At 37.1% G+C, this 12,922-nt stretch overlaps 1 protein-coding gene across 1 annotated transcript in view; it reads left to right on the forward strand.

Annotated features, from left to right (window-relative positions):
* The first annotated feature begins 1,966 nt into the window (after positions 1-1,966).
* clcn2c (chloride channel 2c) overlaps positions 1,967-12,922 on the forward strand; it is a 194,984-nt gene continuing 184,028 nt past the window's right edge. The window contains exon 1 of the mRNA XM_057838103.1: positions 1,967-2,224. Coding sequence (XP_057694086.1) covers positions 2,174-2,224 — 51 coding nt within the window. The 5' untranslated portion in view covers positions 1,967-2,173. The remainder of the gene's footprint in view (positions 2,225-12,922) is intronic.

Consider the following 12,922-nt stretch of genomic DNA (forward strand, 5'->3'; position numbering starts at 1 on the left):
TGTCCACGAATCATCAACGAAGTCATACAATCTCATCTACGTCGTGCTGAATCCATTTTTTGGAGATTCTTTAGGTTCTTCTGGCTTGATTTTTCAGTTTTAATTCATCAACAAACTGCTTACTTCAACAGCAATTCATGTTCTTTCTAAACCGGAAGTTCGTAGCAGACATTTTCCAAGATATATCCCATATTTCGTTTCGAAAGTTAACTGTCCATAACTGTCAATGGCAGTGAATGAGTTAAGGGCTATAAGCAACAAAATAATTTAAAGGTCTAAAGATATTGCAAAATATATATATTTGTATTTATACTAAGAGAAAGTGTCCAACAACAGGAAAAATAAGTCAAGAAAAGCACAACCAACATCGCTCAAAAACTGATTGGCGGCCCGCAGTCGGCTTGCTGGCCATAGGTTGGACACCCCTGAATTTCGGCCGATCAGGACAGTTTTTTTTTCATCTCAGATATTTACTCCTGTGGTATACTGACAGGCCATATAGTTTTGAACAAATGACAAAAATTATTTTTTTTTCAAAATTATTTTTTTTCTAGGGGGATCCTCCTCTGCAAAAAAATTATTGGTAATATAGCCAGGGGTGAAAGTGGGCCAGAACGGTCAGGAACGCAGTTCCGGTATAAGATACAGGGCAAGAACGCAGTTCCGGTATAAGATTCAGGCCCAGAATGCTGTTCCGGTACAGGGTGCTTTGATTCCAAAAATATGACGGCAACTGTCAAAACGCTATGTAAAAAAAAAAAATAATTTTTTTTTAAATGCTAAGCTGCCACACATACATTTCATCTCCAAGAAGAAAACAATCTACCAACATCAGATTTATATACACAAGTATTAACAACAAGCATAATAAAGTGCTTGTGTAGCGTAATCCATTTCCACCAACATTTATCATTTATTTTATTCCACGAACGGCATGGAGCTTTCCCCAGGTGCTGCAGTTTTCTGAGTCTGACGATGATGAGTCACGTCAATGTGCGAATACACACAGCAAAGCAAAACGCCTGGACTCATTTATCCGTTCAATTGGCTGTCATACTGACATGTGATCAGCAGAGATAGTTAGCTCTTATTGGTTCAAATGTGCTTGAATTGATGCGACAAAAAAAGGCAATGCAACATAAAATGGATCAAATCTTTAAGAGCAACGAAAGACATGAGGAGGCTTACTTATCATATTTAGTTTTATTTGCTCTGATGGGGAGGTTCAGAACATCTGAGCTGTCAATGTGAAATTTGGACTTAAATTTGTTCATTTATGTTAGGCTATTTATTCATTTCCTTATGATTTAAAAAAGTCAATATTTGCGCGATCTTCAAATTATATTCCATTTCACTTACTTTTCTGAATGTATGTTGCTCATATCTTTGTTATAAAAAAAAAAAAAAAGTAAATGTTTACATTAACTTCAACATTAATATACATTCTATGTTCTTAAGTAGTTAAAATTGAGATTTGACATTTAGTATGTGAGGAAATGTGGGACAATAAAAATTAGGAGCTGGAGGTTGGGGCTATTGCTGTTTTTGTTGAAAAAAAAAAAAATACAATTTTGAATGAAAATCAGTTTTTGTATGTGTTATAGAAATAACTGTGCTAAAACAGTTTTCTTTGCATTTCAGTGGTGTAAGAGGTTTGACCCCCCCCCCCCCCCCAAAAAAAAAAGAAAGAAAGAAAGAAAGAAAGAAAGAAAGAAAGAAAGAAAGAATATAAATAAATAAAATTTCTGGCTCCGTGGCAACCTTCGCGTCGGGGAGTTCCGCAAGAAATTCTAGCGACTTTCACCCCTGAATATAGCCTTCACGTGGAATATACAAATAAATAAAATAACTATTGTTCTCATTAAATAAACAACAAAGCAGCAGGTAATTCTGCGTCGATTGGTGCTGGCTCTAACTGGGAGGGTCAAAACCACCTCAGAGTAGAGCCAAAGTCCCGCCTCACAAGTGACTCTCCCCGACAGACACTTGGTATAAAATGAAGGAACTTGGTCATATAGGAGACGCATTATTTAGTTGGATTTTAATTTTGAACTCACCTCAAGAGTTCAAAGCTTGTCAAATGGTCTGATTGTTGCCCGTACGGTGAGACGTCGCTGTCGGTTTCCCTCTATTCCAAGCACCACGCTTTTCAACCAGCAGTACCGAGCTCACTATGGCCGGGGACGGCTCCGATCAGCGGGCGCTACAGTATGAACAGACTCTGGTAAGTTGGACTCCTGTCACCAACCGGAGCTCGCGGGTTACACACACGAATGACACTGACTACCAGCTGTTGGGGCAAGCCGATCTTTGCCGAACACATCGTTGAATCCAGCAAGTGTAAAAACTTTGGCATCAAGTCGGTTTAAAGTTCATATAAATAGCGATATCACAATCGATCTGATTTCCTATGCGGTTCGCCACTCACCGGTGTGCGCGCGTTGCTCCTTCTCAATATGAATGAACAAGTTTTTTCTTGGGGGTGATAAAAGAGCTATAGTAGTTTCTAATGAGACATGGTCTGGTTAACCTTAAACTCAACATGTGTTTCTTTGGCAGACCAAAATAAACATTAGCATAACTAGCATAAAAGGTACCAAGCTCAAGGCAAACATCTGGATTTGACCTGTGTATTTTAACATGAGAAGCTTTTGATATATTTTTTAAAATGGGTACCTAATTGTCAGAGATTGTGTATGTGCTATATATTGAAATCATGAGTACTGAGCGCAATTTATTTTTGCATTTCGCATCTTTTATGATTATTTACAGAAATTTGATGAATTTGGATGAATCTGTATTGTGCTACTTTTTATAGTTGACCTTTGCAACCCTTTAAGCCCTCGCTGTAGATCCTGGAATTGGATGCTAAGAATGATTAAGGGTCTAGTTTGAGTACATTGACCGTACGTATGTGTGGACTTGCATTTAAATGTCTCACAAAGCGTTTAGCTTTTCCTTCCTTCCTTACCCCCTGTCAAGCTCTAAGAATCTTCTATTTGATTAAACTTGTTTTATTGTCCAACAGGACCCATTCAGCTACTGTAAACTAAGACTTCAAAAGAAGAAATCCCTCTCTAACATTTAAATGGCTTCAGTTTCCTTTCTTTGAGCAACTTTCCTCGAAAAAGCAGCTTTAAAACATGCTCACATCGCACCATGTGTGTCATTTAAACTGTGTATGTGTGTTTGAGAGATTACACAACGTGCTACCTGCTGATTCAGCACTGGACGCTCTGTCGCCCTAGCGGGGTCTCATGCTTTGACTAGAGCTACATGCAAGTGGCTTTCTATACAAAAAAAAGACTCCCTGCACGTCCCCTCTCTATCCATCACCCTGCTGATAATTTGAGGATAAACAAAGCATTTAAAATGAAACAAATAACTCCACGGCCAGAAAGCCTCTGATAATATAAATGCTTTCCCTCTCGGCCAGTAATCAGCTCCCTGTGGGTTGTAGTAACTTGGCTTCTTTGTACAAAACTGGCAGTTGTGTGGGTTCTTGTCTGCAGCTGAGTCAAAGAATCCACTGTCTTTAGACAGTGAGCAGTTCTGTATGGTTGGCTACCAAGATGTTGGTATTGACAACCTGTTGAAGATGGAAGCTACAGTTAGGACAATACTTAAATCCGGGTGGTCTTAATATTGTGTGATCAGGCATGTCAGATTTTTGAGCAATAAGAGGTTAGGTTAGACACCTTTGTTAATCTTAAATAGTAATTCATGATTAGACCAAGCCTTTATGACCATTCTAAATTTTATGGGTCGTTTTCTGGTATGCTCCAACGACCCCAAATGGGGTCGCCGCAGGCCCTAAAAAGTATTAAAAGTTGATAAATCCAGTATGGGAAAATGAAGGTGCTTTACAACGTCTTGAAATTATTTGAGGGTTAAAATTTTACTGGTGTTCAAACTTTTACTACAAAATGTATCCATGAATTGTCAATTGCTAAGTGGTTTTAGCATTTTTTTCTTCATAAATGATTGGTTGTATGGATCAGCAATTTCAGTCAAATACTGTATATTATATAGCAGGCAAACGCAGTAAAATTTCAGAAGCCAAAAAAACGTTTCTAGGAATTATGGAAAATGTGCAATAATTTTGAATACAAAAGAAGGTAGGTAATGTTATTTCTGTGGGGGAAAAAAAATCATTTCAGACCAAAACCACATTTTTAGTCAAATTGGCCGAAGATTTTTAGCTAACAAATTTTCAGTGTATCTGCAATTGACACCCTCCAGAACGCTAAAATGTACCAAAAAGTAAAGGTGGATGCTCAGAGACCACTTTTCTAAAGTACATTCACTAAGTGTTTAAGGGAACCACTGATAGAAAGACATGAAGTTCTTAAAAGATAAATGTTAGTACGAGTTATAATAATTTGATGTTAAAACCCCTCTTAATGTTTTTGTTTTAATAAAATTTGGAAAATTTAAAACCAAAAGATTAACTATTAGCTTGCCATCGTTGTTGACGTCGCAGGGCGGTGACGTCACATGGCCACGTTGACCGTACTTCCACAGTGTCACTCTTTAACTATGTAAGGTAGTGATTTAAATATGCCACAAGGCAAGTTTTAAATTTAGTAGAGATCAAGCTAATGTGTACGTTTTGTCTCTTGACTGACGCCGTATTTTTTTTTTTTTTATTCCCCATTGTGCTTTATGTTCAATTGTATGTTGAGAAGCTAAGACACTTGACACTGGCTCCCAGCATCATAGTTTGTATATTGTGACTAAATATTGCCATCCAGTGTATTTGTTGAGCTAAACAAGTTACTAAAATGTTTAAATTGAGTTTGACCAAAGTCTGATTAAGTTTTATGTGCATTTTGTATATCTGTTTTAATTGTGAATTTGTGAATGCAAGTTCTTTTTGCATTGTTGTTTAACTGTTTGAGAATAGGGCCTCATTAATACAGATTGAAGCACTTTTCTTTTTGTGAACATTATTTTTTGATAGATATGAATATTATTTTTAGTTCATTATCACTATATGATACTTACTATGTTCAATTCCATGTTGTGAAGGAGGAGTTGTGAAAGCTTATGCCAATAAACGGCGCGGTCTGAGCTACAAATCTGAACGCCTGTGTCCACTTGCCTTTCTCTGCCTCGTAGATGTCAATGTGCAAAATATGGCGTCATTATAATCTGTTGGGCCGAAATAGAATAGCCAGCAATCACACTAAGTTTAATACATTTATTACTTTTCCGTGTCGCTTATTCACTGGGAAGCAAGCGTCTGTAGCAACATCTGATAAGTCTGATAAATCTGAGAACACCTGCAGGATGATCAACAATCTGGACCTCTGCTTTTACAAGACAAAAATAAGGCAAGACGCCATGAGACGTCTCGGTAGAGGCAAACTGCATAAACATTTTCGTGTTCTGTGTTGCATGGGCTATCTGCAAAAATAATCAAACTGCTGTGTTTTACCGTATTTCCTAATCATTTGTAAAGCACGCGGCAGCCCTGGATGCTTACTATCTCCATAATTATATTGGAATAAGTTGGATCACACAATAGTTTACAGTGAAGATCTGCAAACAGTTTTTGACATTGCTCTCCTGCTCTCGTCACTAGAGCGGGAGACTTGACACATGAATGCTACTTGTCTCATCCCGTCTTTCCTGTTCATTTGGCTTTTGCTATCCTTCTCATTAATGTTTTTTTTTCTTGGGTTCAAATTGGAAGGGTAAAACCGATGACATGTTTATGTAGTTAACGAGTGACACTGTGGAAGTTTGGCAGCATACCCATGTGACGTCAACAACAATGGCGACGCACTTGTTAAAATAATTTACACATTTTATCAAAACGAAACATTAAGAGGGTTTTTAATATCAAATTGTTGTAACTCGTACTAACATATATCTTTTATATTACAATAGTACCAATAGTTTAATAGCCATTGAATACCAGTACTTGATTGGCATGCAAATTCGCCCGAGTTGTATAATAGAAACCCTGAAATCACAGATGATCTGCAGGCCAACATAAAAGCAAGTTGGGCAGCAGAATCACCTGAATAGTGCAAAAAGCTGATCATCTTTATGTCATGCTGCCTTGATGCTGCAAAATAATGCAATAGGAAACCCAACAAAATACTGAATACATATGATATTACTTTAATACACTTTCCAGAAGGCCAGTATTTCTATATTTTAATGAGTTGAAAGCACCGAGTTTAAATTATTTAGTAAATTAAATGAACTAGTTTAAATGTTTTCATGTGAAAGATGGTTGCTCAAAGTGCTTAAGTATTCAATCGCAAATGTTTTAGCCCTCTGATAATGGGGTTGACAATGGTTAAACCCAAGCTGGAAAACCACTTACAGTATAGGAGCAACCATTGCTATGTGACACCACTTATACTCCTGCTCTTTTGTGCTGGAGACAAATTATGGACTGCCAGACAAAACAACATCGTGTAAGAAGTTTCTAATGCAGATAGTTTGAGCGATAAATCTTTCAAAAGTTATATCTCGGAAAGGCTGATCGGGCTGCAGGCTTTATCAGTTCGGGCAGAGATGCACATGGAAAAAGGATTTACAGTGTTCCTCCCCTCATGCAGTGGTGGTTAGAGAAGCCAAAAAGTAAGAATAGAGTTAATTCAAAATAATATTACTCAAGTAAAACTAGTCTTCCAAAAAAAAGTACTCAAGTACGAGTAAAAAAGTATCCGGTGAAAAGAATACGCAAGTAATGAGTAACATTGTGAGTAACTGCTTATTTTTGTTTGTTTTTATTTTTAAACAATGGTATTTTTTTTTCTCAGCATAAACTTATCTATATGAACTGTTGTTATAATGATACTGTACAATAACCCATTAAGTAACCACAGTAATCCAAGGAAATGCAAAAAAAGAAAAATAATAATAATCATTGAATATTGGCGAGAGAAAACGACAGAAATTAAACATTATTTGTCCAAAGAGAATGAATGCCCTCTAGTGGAGAAAAATAGTTCCTAGTTTGGATAGTGAATAGTTCCTTCATAGTTACTAGAGGTGTGCAAAATTTCCGATTCTTAGATTATTCGCGATTCGGCCGTGGAAGATTCGAGAACGATTCACAAACATCAAAATTCCGATTATTGAAATATGGCAAGTAAAGCAGAAGTACAACACACTCAGCGCGCCGCGCAATCTTCGGGACAATGAGGAACGGAGCGAGAGTAGCTAAACATCATGCTTCTCATTAACCGGCCCCTCAGGTAATGCCAATGCTCAACTCACGGCTCTAGCTCAACTCATTCCACGAGATAAAAAAACACAACAACATACCTGACTGCTGCCGAAAAGCTGCTACAAAGTACATCCACATAATGTTACAGTAGATATCATTTATATAGGACTAGATGCCATATAGATTCGGTAGCGTTAGCAGCACATCTACAAAAAGCTAGATACGGGCGTAGTAAACGGCCGCCATCTTAAAGCAGTACACTTCCCTGCATGGCTGTTGTAGCGAACCTTCCAAGCAAACCTAATTAACTTTTTATCTAAAATACCTCTAAATCGGTAAAATATTGACTTGAATCTATCTTTAAAATAGTTTTAAAACTTTCACATGTCGAAAGTAGACAAAAGGGAAATTATGAAATGACGGGAGCAATTTTAACAACTTTAACGGTTGATTCACAACATTAAAATAATTGAATGCAGTTTAAAGCTGCTGATATAGAATGGGGACTAGAGTTTTACTGTTATTTTTGTATATTTTTTAACTGCTATATGTTAACTTGATACTGAAATAGTCCGTAGACTGACATCACGAGGAAGGATGGGCAAATGGGTGTACTCGTATTTCATTGGCCATTATAGTACCACCACTAATACAATGTTCACCCCTGCTTCGGACAGGCATTGTTGGGAAATACTTGTTTCATTTATGCTCTTCTCCTCAATTTATTTCACTTTACTAAACATACTTTCTTGTCATTTAAGATCCTTTGTTGTTAGTCATATGAAATATTCTAATTATGGGAAATACCGGATATATTTTTGTCTGTCTGAAATAATTATCAATATTTAAACAAATAATGGTTTGAAAAACTTGACTTTGTGTGTAGTAAACTAATACTGTATAATAGACAGGTTTAACTTTTTAAAACAAACTATTGAAATTAACGGAATTTCCCTTGATATTCAATTTATTGGCACATTCCTGTTGATCCATGCACGCAGCAGTTGCAGCTTCCCCCAATACGATGATTGGTCTGGTAAAATGGCAAATCATGCAACGGATTTCATGATATCCGTACCTTGCACACAGGTCAAGACAGGAAAGAGCAGTGATATTAAACGGTAAATTTAAAACGGGTTTATTTTGACGAATGCCATTCAATGTAGAGGCTTGCCATAAGATAAAAAGTTCTGGCCTTTAAACACTTTGACACAATATGATGGCACATTTCTCCTCAATCATTGGTGAGTAAACATTGTGTAACCTGTTGCTGTTTAAAATATTGAAATGGCAGGAGGTCTGACTACCTTTTGATTAGAGCTGTCCCAACTAGTCGACGTTGTCGACGTCATCGATGACGTAAATGCGTCGACGGGCAAAACATACCGTCGACGGGTAATGACGGGTTAAAAAAAAAAATTACATGCGGATAAAGTTTAGAATGGCAGGCGCTCGCGATATAAGCGGTTGTTACTGGCACCCCCAAGGGGCCGCTGTTATTTCAATGTGACCGGCGTTGTCAGATTGAGCAAAGAGGAAGAAAGTGGGCGAGCGAGCAAGAGAGAGGGAGCGAGATCGGCGAGTTGGAAAAGTGCGCGGGCCGGGTAGCGCCGAGTGGAGTGGCTTCATCCCCCACTTTTTTGATTTGGTCAATAAAAGTATCCTTTAAGAGCCATCCGACGCCTCTCGGTGTTTTTTATGCACGCCACCGCCTTCCCGAGGAGGAAATCGGGAGAACCCAGACGAACTGACGACAACGAGCCAAGTGAATTGCCGGTGAGGAGTTGAAAACACCGCCAATTTCCAAAAAGGGCAGAGATGGTTACACGTGAAAGCGGCATAAAGCCAAAAAAGCCGACCAGAATAACCAGAGCCTGGAATTATTTCAAGGAAAATATGGAGGGTGCCACTGTGTGTACTCTTTGCTAAGCTGAGCTCGCATACCACGGTAGCACGTCGGCTATAAACGAACACTTGAAGCGCCGTCACCCAAGTATATTTTTCCAAGACGACAAGAAACAACAAGCTAGCGGATTGTAAATCCATACAACTCTCTAACGATTTTTTAAATGGAAGTTGCCTTTATGTGCGTCGTATCAACGCGCATTTTATTTAATAAAATAATTAATATAATTATATATTTTTTAAAAATTATTATTAAATTTATTAGGATCCTGGATCTCCCACTTAGGGAAAATATATACATATATCCTCTATATACATAATATGAAAAATATATATGGAAACACCACTGGCCTGCTTACTGTAATCCATGACTGCACTAATGTTAGTTATTTAATATTATAAAGTTTTACATATAGTAGTATACTATAAAATTAATACTATATACTTAATTTTTGTTACTGTGGGTATTTGTGCCTTTCATTCAAAATAATTGTGGTAATATTTCAGTGTGCCCTCTGCGTTATCTTCAGGTTAAAACAAACAAAAGTTGAACAGTTTTTCCCCCTCCCCAAAAAATGCGGAATGCACACCGGAAAGAGCATCTGAACTCACACAAAGTATTCTGAAAATGATTGTCCGGGACATTACAATTCATTTTGACATTTAGAACAATATAGACTATGACATGCCGCAAAAAGAGTAAGAATTGTTTTGACTCCTGTTAAAAAGGTGAAGTCAGTGTTTCCGTTTACATTTTTTTGCACCATTTAATATCAGCAGCATTTGACCTCATTGTTTGTGATTTATTATTGATATTTATGTTATTTATTTATACGTTAATAAAGAATTTAGGTGTTCCAAAATGTTTTTTGTGAATTCATAAGCTTTAACAAAAATTTCATTATTAAATTAGTAAAAAAAAATAAAAAAATAAAAAAATTATTAGATTAGTCGACTAATCGTAAAAATAGTCGGCTGACTAATCGGGAGGAAATTAGTCGTTTGGGACAGCCCTACTTTTGATATACTATACTTTTGAAATCCCTGTAAAATGAATTGAAAGATTTGTTTCAAAAGATAATTGCTGAAAATGTGCCAAGACTGAGAGCCATGAAGTATTAAGCTTTAGAGCTGTAGTGTTAAACTGTTTCTCACAATTTCAGACACCGGGATTTTCTAGGTGTGGCAAAAATTAAGTCCAGTAATACACTGGGTCTTTGTAGCATGAGATGGCCCGCCCTTACTGTTTACGTTAGTAGGTTTTTTTCCCGTTAGTAAATGAAATCATTTCAAAATGTCCACTTCAATTATAACAATCTTATATATGGCGGAAAACACTCAGGTGACTTGAAGTTTCGCTCTGAGACCCCCAATTTGGCCAGATTTCATATTTATCCGATTTGCATGTGTGATACATCATTGGAAAGCTTAAAATCTGAATTTTCTGGGAGAAGAATAATTTTGAACAGGAGGGCATTTAAACAAAAAATGTAAACATCAAAACCCAACTGGAGGTGATAGCGCGCGAGAGCATAATTAAAGACGCGAGGGATTTAACGAGATATTATCGCGTACTTACCTCTTTTTGATCCAAAAACTCCATGTAGCATGTATCACCAAGTGTCAAGACACAGCTGTGAATGGCCACAGCTGTATTTTTTGCGGATTTTATGGGTGAAACATGGTAATATAAAGAGGGTCGCGTTGCAGAAATCACAGACATCAAGGAGTGGTCAAGATTTTCTTTTTCATATATTTGCCCTTTTGAACGTTTTTTTTTTTTTTTTCCCAATTTTTCTTTGTTTGGATTGATTAGTTATCATCTAACATATGGGAGAAAATGCGACAGTAACAAAAAAAAAAAACAAACAAAAAAAAATAATAATAAGCGATAGTTATGAGGTAGATATCTGTGACTATTTACAGACACCATTTTTTTCATTGTGACGTAATTTGTTTAAAACTTTAAAATATGCAAGTGAATAATTTTTTAAAGTTGTTTTTTTTAAAGTATATATTGGACATCAATTAATGATTTTAAGCTAAAAATGACATACATTTTGAATAATAAATACGATTACTTTCTTTTCATGGCTAGGTTGAAACAAAAACGTTTGCGCGACGTCAGTAAACGGGGGTTTCCAGGGTAAAACGGGCAAATTTAGAATAGTTTGGGGGATTAATGCACCATAAATCTGCTATGGCAGCATATAGACATATTGTTCTATCAAACACAACGGTTGTTTTGGCCAAAAATACAGCAGTTGCTTTTAAAGAGGAGTGCAAGAGCAGAAACTGCTTTTTCAGTCTTGTCTGTTTTCTGCCATATTTATTTGTTTGACAATCCTAAACCTTAAGTGGGAAAACTTTAAAATGATTAAGAATATGAGTCTGCGACGAATGCTTTCTAACGGCATTAGAACTACTGAGCACTCTTATTACACCTCTAGCGTTTATCTGGTCACAATTTTGAGTGCTTTCATGATAATAACTTAACTAATTGCTACCATGACAGCATGCAGTTAGCTAGCTACCCATGCCTACAACAAGAAACAGCTTGAAGTTTTTAATAATCTTTTTTTTTTTTAGGTTTTGCCGATCAATTGGCCACCGATCTTTATAGAATGATATCCATGAAAAAGTATTTGCCTTTCTGTCTTTAATTGCTGATCCCAAACACCGATCACTGACATATGGCTACTCAACAGCCTGCAAGACAATGAGCAGAGATGCTATGTACGATTGCCTTGCTGCATATTGTGATGCGGCAGAACCAAGCTAGCGTTGCTCTGCTTTGTGCAAGAAGGGTCACTCAATTCCAGATTCCCAAGATGGGATTGTAGATAAACCTTTCTCGCAATAACAATATGCACAGCTTGTCTGGACTTGTTTTGCTTACATATCTGACTGGCAGGGCGGAGCGAAGTCCAGTATTAAGATACCCGCTGAACAGCGTGCTGAATTAAGTCAGAAATTCAAAGACCTACATGTTTATTATGACTCATTTCAAACACCCTCATGCAAAATGTACTATTGTTTCCGTTTGACGAACACTATTTGAATAGTGAAAGATACGGCACAGCCCCCTACCACACAGTTAAATTGCCTGATCAAGACATATTTTATCATGAATCTGAATTAGTAATTCTATTTTGTTCCCTGTTCATGTGACGTTGCATCAATTGTAGCCAATGGATGAAATTGAATGAGATGTGAGCTATCAGTGCATATGGTTAACTTATAAGTAACCACCTGCAAGGATTAGTGAGTTATCTTCGCATTTATTCACTGTTAATTGTGGTCACAACACCAACAACTCTTGCTCAATGAGTGCTTAAGGCTGCTCATTCTTAAAAGCAACCCTACTTACATGAGAGTTCGTCGAACAAAGAATGGAACTGCTGCACAGGAACCAGGGATTTTGGAATTCGGGTCCTGAAATATCTGAACATTTTATAACTAAAAAGCAAATCAATTTGTGGCTTCTTTTTCTAGATCATAGATCAAAAACCTCTCACCATACATTTATACATGTACGCATGATGCAGTGGTGAATTTCATGACCCCACGGCTGATCTGCAAGCCACCAAGTGAGCTACAGTTGCTGTTCGCGGGATATGATTCATTTTTAGCAACATTAAGTGTTCCCAAAAATCAAATGAATTTACTTGCAACCACTTTATAGCTTTAGAACATTACACATTGCATAGAGTATACCTCATCTTTCTTACATCCGCCAACACAGCCATGATGAAACTTTAGGGGACTAGTGAGGTTTGATGTGTTGAATGCAGAACTCCCAGTGGTACCTCCACATACAAATTC

The sequence above is a fragment of the Corythoichthys intestinalis genome, chromosome 6 (genome assembly GCF_030265065.1).
Source record: "Corythoichthys intestinalis isolate RoL2023-P3 chromosome 6, ASM3026506v1, whole genome shotgun sequence".
Classification (NCBI taxonomy): Eukaryota; Metazoa; Chordata; class Actinopteri; order Syngnathiformes; family Syngnathidae; genus Corythoichthys; species Corythoichthys intestinalis.